The sequence below is a fragment of the Phascolarctos cinereus genome, unplaced genomic scaffold (genome assembly GCF_003287225.1).
Source record: "Phascolarctos cinereus isolate Bilbo 61053 unplaced genomic scaffold, phaCin_HiC Scaffold_5;HRSCAF=322, whole genome shotgun sequence".
Classification (NCBI taxonomy): Eukaryota; Metazoa; Chordata; class Mammalia; order Diprotodontia; family Phascolarctidae; genus Phascolarctos; species Phascolarctos cinereus.
Genome location: NW_027555958.1, coordinates 101964616 through 101982414, shown reverse-complemented (window position 1 = coordinate 101982414; position 17799 = coordinate 101964616). Strand labels below are relative to the sequence as shown.

The 17799-nt window shown below is 37.2% G+C and overlaps 1 protein-coding gene across 1 annotated transcript in view; it reads right to left on the bottom strand.

Moving 5' to 3' along the window:
* The window catches only part of ZBTB2 (zinc finger and BTB domain containing 2), a 28886-nt gene that overhangs the window by 6474 nt on the left and 4613 nt on the right, over window positions 1-17799 (bottom strand). The window contains 1 exon segment of the mRNA XM_020986604.2: window positions 5316-5497. Within this exon segment, the coding sequence (XP_020842263.1) occupies window positions 5316-5488 (173 nt within the window). The 5' untranslated portion in view covers window positions 5489-5497.

Below are 17799 nucleotides of genomic sequence, written 5' to 3'. Positions count from 1 at the left end.
ATTCAGTAAGCAACTGGAAGCACTGTAGGTTTTTGAGAAAAGACTGATTTGAACAAATCACTGCTTTAGGAAGATTAATTTGGTAGGTGTACATAGAATGGTTTGGAGAAGAACATAGTAGAGCCAAGAAGATGCAACAGGAAGTCATTACAGAAGTTCATCTATGACATAATAGAGGTCTGAACTATGATGGTATTATTAGGAATGGAAAGGATGGGATAAATATCTTTCTGGTCATTTTGACAGTATTTGACATGAGATGGTAGAGTGCTAGGGAGAAGAAACTGTCAGAGAAAATCCAGAGAATCTGAACCTGGCTAAGTAGGAGAATGATAAAATTAACAAAAACATAGAAGTCCAAAAAAGAAACTAAAGTTTAAGGGGTTAAAAGAGTGAGTTTAGTTTTAGACATACGGAGTCTTGGGGAGTATTTGCTAGACATATCGAAGAATTATTTTAAGGTATGGGGGTGGGACTAAGGTATCTGACATGCAGTGATCTGGTGATAGTGGGATATCCAAATGGAAATGTATGAATATTAGAACTATAGGATCAAGGTTTTAAAGACAGAACAGGACTAGAAGGAATTTGAGTCATCAGCATGATGACTTTAATTAACAGACATGATAATTAAAGCCACTGAGTAAGTAAGATTAAGAAGGAACATAATGTAGAGAAGAGTAAGATGGCTGAGTGCAGAATCTTAAGAAATGCTTACATTTTATACTAGGAAGAAGAAAAGCTAGCAAGGGGGGGTGGAGCCAAGATGGCAGAGTGAAAGCAGTAACTTGCTTGAGCTCTCCTCCAAACCCCTCCAAAAATGGCTCTAAACAAATTCTGAAGCAGCAGAACCCACAAAAAGACAGAGTGAAACAAATTTCCAGCCCAAGACAACCTGGATGATTGATCAGAAAGGTGTATCGCGATGGGCTGGGAGTGCAGCACGGCCGTGGGTGCGCAGGCCACAGCAAACCTGGAGCAGGCCTCAGAGGACTGAATCTCGGGCAGCTGTGGAGGTTTCCAGACTCCTCAATCCACCAATGCCAAAGACAATTTAGAAGGTCAGTGGGAAAAGTCTGTTTCTGTTGGTGCCTGAGAAAGGAAGGCGGGGTCTCAGCTCCATTCCCCAAGAGCGTGGCCGGGAGGGGGGAGGGGGCGGGGGCAGCTGCTTCCCAAGCTTCCAGCCCACAGACTGAGGGGGAATCCAGTGGCTGATCAGAGAGGGATTGCAGGGATCTCTTTGCCAGTGCTGAGGCAGGAATCTCTTGCTTTGCCTGTGTTTGGATCTGGACCACAGTTCTGGGCGGCGGCGGTGCTGGGGTGAGGAGGAACACTGGCGTGGTAGAGCTTGGAATGGCTGTGGAGAGGAACCCTTCCTCACAGTTACAGGACAGAAAGGAATACTTGTGGTCACAGGCCAGGAAAGGAGTAAAAACCTCCCCCCTTATCATACCACCTTGGAAGAACTGAAAATTTACAGGTCCCTACAAGTATCTCTGAAAACAGCTGTACAAACCCCTGAAGCTTGGGACACTACATTCTCCACACTGGAAGCAGATTCATACCTTAACAAAGAGTTTAAAACTCAAGTAATTGGCCGGGATCATGAGCAAGCAGAGCAAAAAGAGTCAGACTATATTATCTTACTTTGGTGAAAAAGAAGATCAAAATATACAACCAGAAGAAGACAACAAAGTCAAAGCTCCTACATCCAAAGCCTCCAAGAAAAAATATGAATCAGTCCCAGGCCTTGGAAGAGCTCAAAAGGGATTTGAGAAGCAAGTAAGGGAAGTAGAGGAAAAACTGAGAGTGATGCAAGAAAACAAAAAACAAGTCAACAGCTTGCTAAAGGAGACCCAAAAAAATACTGAAGAAAATAACACCTTAAAAAATAGCCTAACCCAAATGGCAAAAGAGGTCCAAAAAGCCAATGAGGAGAAGAATGCCCTAAAAAGAAAAATTGGCCAAATGGAAAAGGAAGTCCAAAAGATTACTGAAGAAAATACTTCCTTAAAAATTAGAATAGAGCAATTGGAAGATAGTGACTTTATGAGAAATCAGACACAGTAAACAAATCCAAAAGAATGAAAAATTAGAAAACAATGTGAAATATCTCATTGGAAAAACAACTGACCTGGAAAATAGATCCAGGAGAGAGAATTTAAAAATTATTGGACTATCTGAAAGCCATGATCAAAAAAAGAGCCTAGACATCATCTTTCAAGAAATTATCAAGGAAAACTGCCCTGATATTAGAACCAGAGGGCAAAATAGAAATTGAAAGAATCCACAGATCTCCTCCTGAAAGAGATCCCCAAAGGAAAACTCCTAGGAATATTGTAGCCAAATTCCAGAGTTCCCAGGTCAAGGAGAAAATATTACAAGCTGCCAGAAGGAAACAATTCAAGTACTGTGGAAACACAATCAGGATAACACAAGATTTAGCAGCTTCTACATTAAAGGACCGCAGGGCATGGAATATAATATTCCGGAGGGCAAAGGAGATAGGATTACAACCAAGAATCACCTACCCAGCAAAACTGAGTATAATCCTTCAGGGGGAAAAATGGTCATTCAGTGAAATAGAGGACTTTCAAGCATTCTGATGAAAAGACCAGAGCTGAATAGAAAATTTGACTTTCAAATACAGGACTCAAGTGGAACATGAAGAGGTAAACAGGAAATAGAAATCATAAGAGACTTGTTAAGATTGAACTGTTTACATTCCTGCATGGAAAGATGATATTTATAACTCATGAGACCTTTGTCAGTATTAGGGTAGTTGAGGAAAAAAATATATATGTATAGTATAGATAGATAGATAGACAGATAGAGGGCACAGGGTGAGTTGAAGATTAAAGGGTCATATCTGGAGAATAAAATTAAGGAATGAAAGAGGATTATACTGGGAGAAGAAGAAAGGGAGGGGTAGAATGGGTTAAATTATCTCACAAAAAAAACAGAAAAGAAAATGCTCTTACAGTGGAGGGGAAATGGGGGAAGGTGAGAAGGAATGAGTGAATCTTATTCTCATAGGATTTGGCTTACAGAGGTAATAACATACAAATTCAGTTGGGTAAGGAAATCTGTCTTACCATATGGGAAAATAGGGGGAGAAGAGGACAAGAGAGCAGGGGGATGATAGACAGGAGAGCAGATTGGGAAAGGGGGCAATGAGAAGCAAGTACTTCTGAGGAGGGACAGGGTCAAAAGAAAGAATAGGATAAATGGGAGGGCAGGATAGGATTAAGGGAAATAGAGTTAGTTTTTCACATGTCTACTATGGAAGTATTTTGCATAACTGCACATGTACAACGTATATTGAGTTGCTTGCCTTTTCAATGAGGGTGGGTGGGGAGGGAGGAAGAGAGAAAATTTGAAAAAAAAATATGTTTAAAAAAAATGTTTTCACATGGTACTGGGAAATAAGAAATAGGAAATGGGGTACAGAAGTCTATCCTGCCCTACAGGAAAATAGAAGGGGAAGGCGATAAGAGAAGAGGAGAGAGATAGAAGGGAGGACAGACTAGGGGAAGGGATGTTTAGAATGCATGCCATCTTGGGTGGGGGGAGGGGGGAGATGGGGTGAAAATTTGGAACTCAAAAACTTGTGGAAGTGAATGTTGAAAACTAAAAATAAATAAATTTATATTAAAAAAAAAAGCTAGCAAAGGAGACAGAGGAGGAACAGTTGGAAGGGCAGAACAACCATGTCCCAAAAGGAAAGCGAGGAAGGAGTTTCTAGAAGCAGGGTTTTATTAACGATGTCAAGTATTTTCAGAGAGGTTTAGGATTGAAAAAAAAAAAGCCTCTGCCAAACCTGACAAGGAGATGGACTCAGGACTTTATAAATAAGACAGACCTTGCCATCCTGGCTGGCTTGGGGAACTGAAATGATTTATCCAGGGTCACAGACTCTGGTTGGTGGCAAAGGACCAACTGGATTGAGGTGTTCTAACTCAGTTATCACACACTCCTTCCATTATACCATTGTGGTGACAACTTTCAAAGAAACTGTTTCAGCAGAGTGGTCAAGGCAGAAATTGCTGTTGTTGTGTTTGTCCTTTGTTCTTGAAGAGAACCATGACATCAGGGAGATGATAGGACTTCCAATTGCCTTTGATTTGAGTGAGGGCGGCCTGTGCAAGGTCACCAGCCTCACTTTGTCCTCCACAGCCATCTGGGTCCAGTGGCCAGATATTCATCAGGACGACTGGAGATGGCCCAGGGGCAGAAATTAGACTGAAAGAGAAGGGTGGGGAGTAAGGAAATGGAGGCAGAGAAGAGGACAATTCTTTGTACAAGTACGCCAATAAAAGGAAAGAGAAGGCAGTAACACAAAGGAATAGAAATGTCAAGGAAAATTCCTTTTAGGACAGGTCAGACCTAAATAGCATTTATTCTTAGGAGTTGACAGAATAGATTAAAGAAAAGAGAATGAAGTGATAACTGCTTCAGCAAAATTTCAGAAGAAACCTTGTAAGTTAAGTAAGAAATAATATTTCTCTGTCCTAAAAGCTCTTCTAGACTTGCTTTTCTCTCACCTCTCCCCTACCCTCTTCCCAAATTGGTTGAGGACAAAAGGACTTTCTTAACGAAAATAGATTAAAGGTAGAAACTAAAGTTGAAACATTTAATAACTCCTTGCCCATCCTGCAGCCTGAAGGATTGTGATACTGACCATTGGGAGGATACCTTTGAGGGAAGTGGTCAAGTAAGAAACTGAGTATTGATTATTGTTCTGGAATGTTAACAGGAAACTGTATTTTAACATTATTTTCTTTTCCTTGTTTAAGATTCCTATACATTACCTCAAATCTTGGGGAAAGAGATATCTGCTGACCCAGGTAAACTATGCCACTTTGAACATTTCTCTCTCTAAGCTAGAAATGCCTGGATATAGAATAATGTTAAATTAAATTAAATTTTTCTAGCAGGCTTGTGCCTAAAATGAAGAATATGGTAAATTAACATATTCCTTTGGCAAAAGGAATTGTAAAAGCCCACTTGAGATAAAATAGCATGAAACTGTAATAAAATCTGTTAACAGTTTTAAGAACTGATAAAAGAGTATGTATATAAAAAGTGTCCCAGAAGTGCTCTGCAAATTAAGGATGGGAGCAGAGAAAGCATATAATAGAAGCTATCCAGAACTGTAAAATAGCACAATGGTCACTAAAGATGGTCAAGACGTTGAAGCACAGTAATTATTTCATTGAAATGACTGACTATAAGACCCAGGCTGGAACTAAAAGAAAAGAGTAGTAGATATTAGAAGGTTAAAGGTCATATTTATTATCAACCATTTTATTTACCTGGTCTGATGGACAAACAACATCTTAAAGTAATTGGAGAATGAAGCAAGGACTGATTTGTGTGCCTTGAAGTAAACATCACCAATAGCAACTGTGCAGTCACACAGGAAACCAAACTCCCGTTGAGCATTTAACTGTTGCAGCAGAATAAGTCCATGGTTGGCCAAATCCATTTTTTAAATCTGCAAAGCAAATGATTTTCCTTAAGAAAGTTGATTTCCAAATTAGCATGTACCTTCACAGTTATGAACATTTTGCATTTCCAACAGTAACAACATTTTGAATACATACTTTTCATTTTATTTATTTTATGTACAAACACTATAACATCCCACCATTGAGACAGGTACAATTGACTTTAAGGGTGTGCTTATGTATGAATATGTATGTATACACTGCTGGGACACAAAAGTGCTTAGTAAATGTATCACTAATATGTCCATGGCAAAGCATGGTGTCCCCCCACCCCTCCCCTGCCCAAATTCTAGCTCTTTTTGTTCCCTCCTGGTGAACTACTACTAGTAGAAACATTCTTCCTCAAAACTTAATCCCATTAATTCCTATCTTCCTAAAATCAGAAACCAAGCACACATGAACTCCTAATTTTAATCTATTGGTAGCAGATAAGCTGCCATTTTTGCTGGCTTTATTTTCTTCTCTTTTCTCCCTTTTCATTACTACAGTCAAATGAACTCTTTTTCTAAAGGCCTACTACATACATTTCAGTCCTTAATCAATGGGCATGAATTTCCCATTCTATTTCTGTTCCAAGTATACCTTGGCAAATTTATAAATTCATAAATGTGACTTACAATGGGTTGGGAGAGAAAGTTTTAAGTGACTGAAAACTGTCACAGGGAAAGAAGGAAATACAGTAGCTGGCGTTTTCTACTAAGATTTTCCCATCCATCAACATCAGAAACAAATGGCAGTGAAGGTAAAAGGCAGAGATACTAGGGAAACAAACAAGTTTAGGGCAGGGAGAAACAAAAGGGAAATGGGGGATGACTGTGAAAGCTTTGCTAAGGCAGCATATACCGTTGGTCACAATTTAGAGAAAACTGCTTCAAAACTTTGCTTGACAATTAGGTAAGAGTTTGCCTTCGACAGATATATTCTGAGGATTCACAGAGTACTTTATGGTCCTAGTATAAGCCCTTCCCTTACCAACAACAGACCAAACTGAAAATAGAAGGTGTCCTTAAAGTTGTAGTATACTTTTAAGTTTTAATAACTTCAGAACATACAAAGGCTACACTTCTAAAACATTATTTGAAAGTTTAATTACTTAAATTTCTTTTATGCTTATAGTTTTGTGAATTCTGGAAAATACCTAAATATTTTTTACAATTTAATTTTCTGCATGCCACGTTCTCAGACTGGTAGATCAGTAAAGGAGGTCCTCTTGCTTGGTCACTTTGATCAGCTGATCTATCTCCATTACACTTCTTCTCGTGGGCTCACATCAAAATTATCATGCATGCCTCAAAACCTTTTTTTTGTGTGATCTCAATGCTACGATTACAAATGCTATCCTTTTAGTCACTGAGCAGGTGCTGATGAAAATTTTTACAAAATTCAAAAACTGACTAGAGGGATGTATAGCACAAGAAGGTGGTTATGTTGAAGTATAATAAGAAACTTAAAAATATTTAAAAATTTTAAATAACTGCTAAAAATTTTTGGTAGGTTTATAGCACTTATACTTCTATAGTTATTAAAGCTTAAACCTGCCCTAAGTTGGTACAACCTGTACTACATGGATAACATTATCAATTACACTGATACTTACTACCTACATGTATATCTAACTTTAGCTCCCATTATATTATCACAATCTGGTCGATTTGCACAGAAGATATCAGGAAGTAATAAAATATGTTTCAACTTGGTGGTAGTTCAATTTAAGTATGGTATATGAGAAAGTTTTTAGGTTCTAGCTTTCAACAGATATGTATCTCTAGGTGTGACCTCACAAAATGCATGGCTTTGGGTCTTATCCTTCCCTCTATCTTAAAGTAGACTAAGTTAAACATTTATAGTAGAAAAATGAGATTGCGAGAATACAGTAAAGGATGTAATTATTAATTGCTTTCCTTTAAAAGAGCCAAACAGGCATTTTAGGTTTTCAATTTGGGAAAATTTCCTTAGAGGGCAGGAAATGAAATGGGGAAAAAATATAAACAGATGGAAATATGGGAGGGTAACTAAATGAAAACAAAAAGGAAACAGGACTAAATTCTCATGGAAAATGGGAATGAATAATTGATGTCTTATTTTTAACAAAGAAAAATCTCAATCATTTCATGACTTACTCAATATAAAGAAATAAATCTCATGTAGGCAGAACTGTTGTTATGGCGCAACCAAATGGGGGCACTCTGTCCTTCCAATGGTTAGGAAGTCAGTTTTACCTAGTGTCAGAAAGCAGCATATCACAATGGCTAGCTGATGCATTCTTATTAAAGCATATGTGTGTATGTTCCCTGTCTTCTAGAGGTATTGCTTCTTTTCTTTCTTGTGACTTCCCTTGATATTCATTGTAATGAGATTTCTTTTGCATTTTTTTATTTTTAAAGGACAAACATAGGTACTGGTGATTTCCATGGCTTACCCTGATATCTGCCCTGACAGCTAAAGAATGAACCTAAGGGATGAACTTACTTTACTGAATACATGCAAGGGATGGTAGAAAGATCAATGAAGACAATGGAACTCAGAACAAATTTATTGATAAATAATAGCTGACTAGATGACTGATACTGGAAACACACTACCTTCTTGATAAAGAGGTGATGGATCACAGGTGCTGAATGTTTCAAAGTCAGAGTGCTGTATTAAATAGTTTTAACAGTTAGATTTCTCCCCCATTATAAAAGAGGGTTCTATGGAGAGGAGTTAGCATTTTGTAAATGGCAAAATATTTGCTCATTATCACAAAACAAATATTTAACGAATTTAAAAAATCACTAAACTGGGATTCAGGACACCTGGATTCTATCACTGGCTTTATTATTTTATTATACCATATAATTATACTAATTATTATAGTCTTGAGTGAATCTCTTCATTTCTTTGTCACATTTTCTTCATGTATAAAATGAAAAAAAAATTTAAAAAATATTTAAAACATTTGCTGTGCACCCATTATGTGCAAGGCATTGTAGCAGGCAATGAGGGTGCAAAGATGAAAAAAATGAAATATTTCATGACCACCAAGTTCACAATTCAGCAGAATAATTAAACATACAGAAAAAAACACGGAAAATAATTAATTGTCTTTAAAAGGTCAGAGTGCCCTGACAGAATAAAAGAAGTAAGAGTATTTGTTATTAGTAACAATAGCTCATATTTATAGAGAGCTCTGCAGTTTTTAAAGTGCTTTACATACATGCTCGGCCATTTCTAGCAGGAATTATCGAGGGCTACATGGATGTAGTAGTCCTTGAGAAGGACCTTGAAATAGAAGAATGTCAATAAACAGGAGATAGGGAAGATGGAAATAGTTCCTCCAAACATTAGGAATGTTAAGGCAGGACAAAATTGAGGAAGAACATACTTCAATTTGGCTACCCTGCAGAGTGTGTGAAAGGGAGAACTATGGAATAAACCTAGAAAGGTTATAAAATATTGTGAACAGTTTTGAATGGCAAGTTAAGGAAACTTTTATTCACAAGATGATGGGTATGATGTCCAAGATCACAGTTTTAAAACTCACATTTACTAATTCTAGTCTTAGTGTTATGGGCAATGTAAGTTTCTGACCAGTGAGCAACCTGATTATATTAGGAAAACTATATCAGTGAAGTGAAGACGGATTAGAGGTAAGAAACTGGAGACAAGGTAGACCACTGGAGAAGTGATAAGGACCTGACTAGAATGGTAGCAGCAAGGGTGGAAATGAGGAGAAGGTGGAAGGAGTAGGGGAGAGATAAGATAGAGAGAAATTTCAGAGGTACAACTGATAGGTACTAACTAGAGGTGGGAGGTGAGGAAAATTAGAGAACTCAAGAATGTACCAGGTTTCAGCTGAGTGGCTAGGACAATGATGTGGTGCCATGAACAGAAGTTAGAAGAAACAGGTTTTGAAGGAAGGATGATTGAGGTCAACTTCAGATACGTTAAGTTTTAGGTATTACTAGTACAACTGGTGGTTGGAAGTGAGAGACTAGAACTCAGAGCAATTGAGTTAGCTGGGGGTGGAGATTTGGGTATAATCTGCCTGGTAGGATAATTGAAACTATGGCAATTGATAAGACTGCCGAAAGAGAGAGACCAAGAATATGTCTTGGGGAATGACCATAACTGGGGGCTCAGAGGACAAAGAGGAAGTAGCTAAAGAGACAAAGAGGAGCGGTTTCAGAAGTAGAAAGAGAATTAGGGGACAGCAGTATTAAGGAAGATAAGGGAAGAAAAAGTCTCAATTAAGAAGAATGTGGTTATAATGGTGTTAGATGTTGCAGAAAGGTGAAGGAGGATGAGGATTGATATGTTGCTACTATACATGGTTTTTAGGAGGTAACTGTTAAGATTGGCAGGAACACAATTTCTATTGAGGAGTAGGGTCAAAGGGGTCATTCTACACTGACATCGGGAGTGAACGAGGTTGTGAAGAAAAAAAGTGATAGACTTTAACATCTATAAGGTTTCTTCTTGCTCTAATATTCTATGATGATTCTAAAGCACTTTCCTTTTTTTTTTTTAAAGGCTAACCTGGAAAATCCTAGTCACAGAATCTCAATTTTTTTTAGGGACCCTTCACCTGAACAAGAATTTGGTCTGCAACATATCCATAAAGTTACCATTCAGTTTTTGTTGGAAGACCTGTGGTGATTTTGGCAGTAGCAAAAAATTGGGAACAAAATAGGTGCTGATCAATTGGGGAATGAGCAGCGAACAAAGAGAGGCATCGTGGTACAGTGGAAAGAGTCTCCCTAGTTTGTAAACCTGTGTTCAAATCCTGCATCTGTTGAGTATTACCTACCCCTAGGGAAAGTCACTTAATCTCTCTGGGCCTCAGTTTCTTCATCTACAATATGAAAGGATTGGACAAGATGATCTCTAAGTTCCCTTCTGGCTCTAAATGTAATGAAATACTATTATGCTGTAAGAAACAACAAATAAGAGGAATTAAGAGAAATACAGAAAAATTTGTAGGAATCAATGCATATTGAAGTAAGTAAAATAAGGACAACAATATAGACCAGTGGTTTCCAAAGTAGGGAAAAGGGGATGGCCCATGTTCAAGCAATTCAAGCAAAACAGGGTGGGGAAATGGGTTACAACCCTTCTCCCTGAAAATACTCAATCTTTACCATCTTCATCTATTATTGCCTAACAATTTACCACTCTGTTCTCCCTCACCAGTGTACAAGAAAGATTTCACCTTTTGTATCAGGTGTTAGTGTCCTGGAGTAATCATAATCTGAGATTCAGGCACTTACATTAGTTGCACAAAAGCTGTTGGTAAATTTCCCACCCCTCCCCTCCTTCGTTCAGGCTCTTGGCTCTAAGCCAATGAGTCAGAGTGTAACCCTTTTGTTTTCAGACATAGTCAGCAGGCATGGATTGGGTTTATGAACTGAGTTGCAAAACTCTTCCTCAAACATACCCCTCTTCCAAACTTCTCTATTTCTTTTGTGGGTACAACACTAACCTTCCAGTCACCAGTGTTTGCAAACTTGCTGTCATTCTCAATTCCTCACTTTCACTCTGCTGCTGTCCCCCTTCTCCTACTTACAAGGCCACCACCTTCGTTCAGACCCTTAGTACTATTTTTAGGCTCACCTACACTACTTTAATAGCCTCCTAATTGGTCTCCCTGCCTCAAGTCTCTTCCCTCTCCGATTCATCCTCTGCATAGCTACCAAAAGTGATTTTTGCTTAAAGCAAAGTTCTGACCATGTCACTCCCCTACTCAAATTCTACTGGCTCCCTATTACCTTTAAGATCAAAGCTCTTCACAACCTGCCTTCAATGTATTTTTCCAGACTTATAAAATGTCTACAGTCCAGCTAAACTGGCCTTCATGTTCTGTCTCACAGATAGAATTCCATCTACAAACACACGAATTCCAAATTAATGAAATAAGGCACAGAAAAAAATAAGATATATACTTGGGGGGAAAAAATGAGGTGCAGAGTTCCATACTCAAGTATTAGAAAAGAAGCTAATATTTTATCATGAAGTGTCTGTTTGGCAAATGCTGCTAAAGCAAACCAAAAAAACCCTTTAAAAATCTTTACCCCCAAAAGAATTACACATGACATTTCCTTCACACAGAGGTCTTCTGGGTTATTTCCTGGCAAAATACTTAGTTATATGCAACTTAAAGACATTAAGCATTTTTCTTTTACAAAAAAGTGTCCTAAATTTGCTGACCTTTTCTGTGACAATAGTGTATGGGTGTGTGTGTGGGGGATTTGGGAAATGGTGCCCCCCCCAATGAAACACACTCCACTTTCAAGTAAAGGTGACCTTTTAAAATTTTTATTCATATTTTTATGTCACCTTTATTTCCCAAAATTTCCCTCCAACCTCCAGTACCTACAGAGCTATCCTTTATAACAAAGAATAAAAACAAAAAACAAAAAAAACACCCCACGAGTAAAATTAGCAAATATGTCAAGTCCAACAGCATATGCAGTGTTCTGTACCAACAGCCCCCCATGTCTCCAAAGAAGGAAGAAAGGTACATTCTAATATCTCTGGGCCCAAGCTTGGTGATTCTAATTGCAGAGCACTGCTTTTATTTTGTTGTCATTACTTTCCATTTACACTGCTATAATCACTATGTAAACTGTTTTACTGCTTCTGGTTACTTCACTTTGTATTGGACTGTATGTTTTCCTACGTCTGCCTGTCTTCTTCATAGTCTCTTACTACATAGTAATATTCCATTCCATTCACATTCCATACAACCTATCTACCACTCCACAAATCAATGCACATCTGTTTGTTTTCAGGTTTTTGATACTATGGGTATTTTGGTGAATATCTGACTCCCTCCCCGAATCTTTGATGTTGTGGGGGCATATACTAATGAAGGGATCTCTGGATCAAAGGATACAGTCATTTTAGTTACTGTCTTACCATAAATCCAAATTGCTTTCCACAACAGCTGCACCAATTCCCAACTCTACCAATGGTGTATTAGCCTGTCTTTTAATATTCATTGCAACACTGGCCAGGAATCTTTTCTCATTTTTCCCAATTTGCTGAATATAAGGTAAAAACTTATTTTGATTTTATTAGTGATTTGGAATACTTTCATGTAGATATTAATAGTTTGCAGTTCTTTTGAGAACTATTCATATTATTTGACTACTTATCAATCAGGGAATAGCTTTCAGTCATATATTTTTGTCCATTCCTTATATACCTTGGATCCCAGACAAAAGTAATGTTTTAACAATGAGAAAGTGATTTTTTTTAAGAAATGTGATATTAAGAGAACATTTTGAATACAGATGTTTGGGAATGTTTCCATCATTATTCTGCCAAAAATAGTGTAAAGCATATCACCTGTAAAAACTTTCATCTGCACAATTAAAAAATTTGGAAATATAACTTTAAAATTTGTTTAAATCTTCCAAAACAAGGAGCTTTGGTGGGTTTGAATTCATTTGTTAAAAATTAAGATCTTTCTTTAATTTTGAGAACTTAACTCTGACATTATAGAAGATGGAAAATTACTAGCCCAATTACAATAAAAACCATTGCAGAGTTGTGATTGAAAAATGGGCATAATGACAGAATAGCCAATGACATGCTTCTTCTGTTTGGAGTTGTATATCTTTGTAAGATATTTTTTCAGCTATGATAGCCATTACAACCAAGTATATTGAAACAAACTAAACTTTGAACCATGTACATGTGTATTACTTATTCTAAAAGTCATATGCTGGGAAAGTCGTATGCTCAAAACTTTTTAAATGATAATTTAAAAACTTGAAGACCACTCACATAGATAATGACCACAATAACAAAAATTAAAAGAACACTACAATTTAGTTTAAGATGGCACCAGTTTTTTGGGTTATCATTGAGCTGATCTATATACAGCCTACAGTCCCCTAAAACCACCAGATCCTTTTCAGCTGAAACTTTTATCTAATTGTACCTATACTGTACTTGTGAAATTGACTTGTCAAACACAACTGTAAAGTTAATTTTTTGTCTTATTAGATTTAGTCTCAAATTCTATTATGTTGGATCCTTTTGGATCCTGACATTCATTTGTCTATATGTAAATATGATGTTTGTCTTATTTGCCACCATTTAAGTTATTGATATGTTAGACAGCACAGGGTCAAATATAGATCTCTAGAGTATTCGTCTAGAAATTGAATTCCACATTGATTGAATTCTATGCTGGGTGATGAATTCACTCTTTGTAGTTGGCTACTCAACCAGGTCTGGAGCCACTTGACTTCTTTTGCGTAGTGCATGTCTCTATATCTTCTTTATAAGAACAGCATGAGAGTCTGTGAAATGCTTTTCTAAGACATAAGCTATATTTCCATTATTCTCCTGATTAGGATTATCTGTCTAACATCATCTTCAAGACATAATTTTACTGATGCAAAGAAAAACCTACCTATAACTTATAGTCCTTAGAAAGTTGCCTATGAGGGCAGCTAGGTGGTGCAGTGGATAGAGCACTAGCCCTGGAGTCAGGAGGACCTGAGTTCAAATCCAGTCTCAGACTCTTGACACATACTAGCTGTGTGACCCTGGGCTAGTCACTTAATCCCACTGCCTAGCAAAAAAAGAGTTGCCTAGAGCTCACAGATGGTAAGTGACTTGCCCATGCTCACACAGCAAGTATCAGAGAGAATCTAGGAGGTTCATATATGAAGTGACGAAAAGCGAACTAAGCAGAACCAGGAAAACAATATAAACAATATAAACAATGACAATATAAATGGAAGGATCAACAAGAAAACAATTGAAGTCAAATACTGTGAAATTATAAAGTCAGCCAAGTCCGGCCCCCAAGAAGAGACATCTAAAGAGACATATGACATGCAGTTTTTAAAACACTTTCTACGTTATGTTGGTTGATTCTCACCAAAACCTTGAGAGGTAGGTGCTATTATTATTCCCCTTTTACAGATGAAGAAATTGAGGCTAAGACAGGTTAAGCAATTTGCCCAGAGTCATACAAGTAAGGTAGGATTTGAACTTGGGTTTTCCTGACAAGTCCAATGCTCTATCCATTTTGCTATTTAGCAGCCTCTTTTCTTTGCTAGACTATGGGTGTGGAAAACTGAATGTAATGTTAGACTTTTTATAATATTGGTTAGTTTTGCTGACCTTTCTTTTCTTAAATTCCTTAAGGGATAGATCTCCCTGGGAGGGGGTAGGAGAGGGACATTAGAAGAGATAGATGATATAAAAACAAAAATAATCAACAAAACTTTATTAGCACATGTATTTTAAAGATAAAGGCACACGATTTTAAAGTTATCTAATGTTTTGCATTATACCACATCATACTACTCTTCTACTTCCACTTGTATGAATAACTGAGGACTAACTACATTGTTAAATTATTTCTACTTCTATTAGGGTAGCACTTTTTATTCTAAATGTAATAGGCTTGACCCTTCAGTAAGTTACTTGTTTGTTGTATATATGGCTGAATGAAGTTATAGTCTACCAAAATGTAAAAACAAGGGACCAAACTGCTCAGTAAACTTAAGGGTCTCATTTTGGAAATTTTGGGAAATATACAGGATACCAGCAAACCTCCCTCCAACCCTCAACACTGCCTAAATATAAGATTAATCATTTCAAGTAGATTAGGGCATTCTTCTTCAATAAAAGCATAGATTTAGAGATGGAAGAGAGCCATAGGCTAACACCCATTTTTACAGATGAAGAAACAGAGGCTAAATGATTTGCCCAAGGTCACACTTCAGGTGGCTGAGGTGACTTTTGAACCCAAGTCTTCCTGATCTCCAAGTCCACTGCTTTATATACTACACCATGTTGCCTCAGAACTCCAAAGAGATCTGTTATTTCATTAGTGTGACCATTCCTTCCACCAACAGATTCCAGTCCTTTCAAGCCTTAGTATGGACTGGGTTATTGTGGCCCAAAATTCATTAACTTGTGGCTGGTCTTCTAATGATGAATCTCTATGAACTGGCCAAGGTTAGTCCTTACGTAAAGGGCTACCTATTGGACACATATCTGAGGCCTTTCTAGACTGATAAACTAGCCAGAAGCTTATGTTCTGCTGGCATAAACTTTGAGAATTCAGAGTTAGATTATTCAATAGGATTACTATTATTTTGTCCTAGTATTAGTATTTTGTATTACTATTACTTTGTCCACTAGCAAATCAGTAACTACTAGTAGAACGGAGATGGCAATTTTAAAATAAAAAAAATCTTAAAAATTCAAACCTTATTTAAATCCAGTAACAGATTCACAGACTTTCCTTAAGGTTTTCCTCTTTTTATTTCTATGTTCTAAGGGATGGCTCTGTGTGCAGGTAGGGTAGGATATATTGGGAAAAGTAAGTGATTTAAAACAAAAGATTTGAGCAAAAAAAAATCAACTTTCTCTTATTCATGGACTTTAATGGACAGAAACAATGATACTGTCAATAACATCTGACTTTGGAAAACAATATGTTACTCTGTTTTGGCAGCAGCTCTGTTCCATACTATTTTACTTTTTTTTAAACATTATCAGTTAATATTTCTAGATAACAGAAATGACAGACACTACATAACTGCCATAACAAAAGACCAAGAGCCCAGAAAGCATCCTGGTTAGCAAACATATGACTTATTTGCCAAATGGAGAAAGATGATGTTCAAAGGCAACAGTAGGCTAGAATATAAACTTGCTTATAAAATTGAATGATGATGGATGATTGTGATAACAGTGCTGTATCATCTCATAACACAAAAAGAACAGTAGAAATTAAAACCAGATTAAAGAAAGGTTGGCAAAATATACAGATAAGTGAAACCATCTCAAGGGCATTAAAGGATGAAAATCCAAGGAAGACTACAAATAGAGAAAAAATAGAAAATACTTGTAATAATTATTTTTTAACAGTTTTGGCCGTGAGGGACAGTGAGACTACATTTGGATCCTAACATCTCAGGCAAGGTACTTAGAGAAAAGGTATAAGGATGGGAAAAGAAGCCAGATTGGACCAAGTATATTGAGAGATTTATGTTGCAGTTGAAACAATTCTTAGGGCATTAAGGGAACGGTATACAAATCTCTGAAGGAGAAGAAGACATCAAAAGTGGAAAAGATCTAGACCTTAAAATACTGGAAAAGATGTCTGAGAGGATATCAGAAACTACTGACTTATATGCCTACTACTCCTTCCATACAAAATCTTTGTAATAATCACTTTTAAGATGAATCAAGAGAATCTTCAATGAGAGGTATCAGTAAGAAATAAGCAGGCTTTTGCAAGCAATATTCAACAATGGACTACATATTTACAATTTCACAATTAACTGAAAGATAGATTATACGATCCTGTTGTGTTTAATGATCATGGATTATGAAAAAGTATTTGACTTGGTAGAACACCTTCTTAACAGGCTGTTTTTATAAGGTATCTCTCCTACAAATATCACAATCATCTTATACTCACTGGATGATATAATAACAGAAATAACACTTGCAATCCTCTGACAACTTATGTCAGAGAGGCATAAAACAGGGATATGTATGCTTATCAAAGGCATTTGACACCGTCATGAAGGAGATCCACCACAGAGTCCATTTTGAAGTGGGAGGCCCTGTGGATGAGATACTTTAGATGTTCCTGTTTATGGACATTGTACTAATTATATCAAGCCCCAGAACTGTTAAGCTTCCTAGAAGAGATCTATAATCACTGAGTTTGGCCTACCAACCCACAAGTTAAAGATCAAATGGAGGAATGTTTATTGCTCAGAATCCAACATACCTTTGGATGGACACCCTAGAAAACCTACCTATCAGTAGGTATATTGGCAGGTGAGTCCAAAGCTGGGGTGCAAAAAAAAATGCACTGGACTGTTTTCAGGAAACACCAAAGTTCCTCTAATTAACCCTCCACTTCTACCCCCAAGCTTTCCATGAAAGCAAAGAGGCTTTTAAAAAAAAATTCCAGCATTGTATTGGTGTTGCATCAAGAAACAGAATACAACTGCTTCCAAAGAATTATATCACACAGGGGGCAACTGCCACATAGTGGGGTGAACAGGTTGTAACATATAATTAATGAGGAACTCCAAAAGAGTAAAAGACATCCTATATGACAGAAAGAAAAGATGGGTTGATCATATAGCAAGAGCAGAGGATGACAGATGGACAGCTCTACTGGTACCATCTTAATGCAAGGAAGACCATCTTCTGTGGTAGGTGAATTAATGGGAGAATGCAGAGGTGTGGATGAGTTGTCCACTATATTATTGAAGGAAATTTCTGAAATGATGAGATCATGGCTCCATTTGAG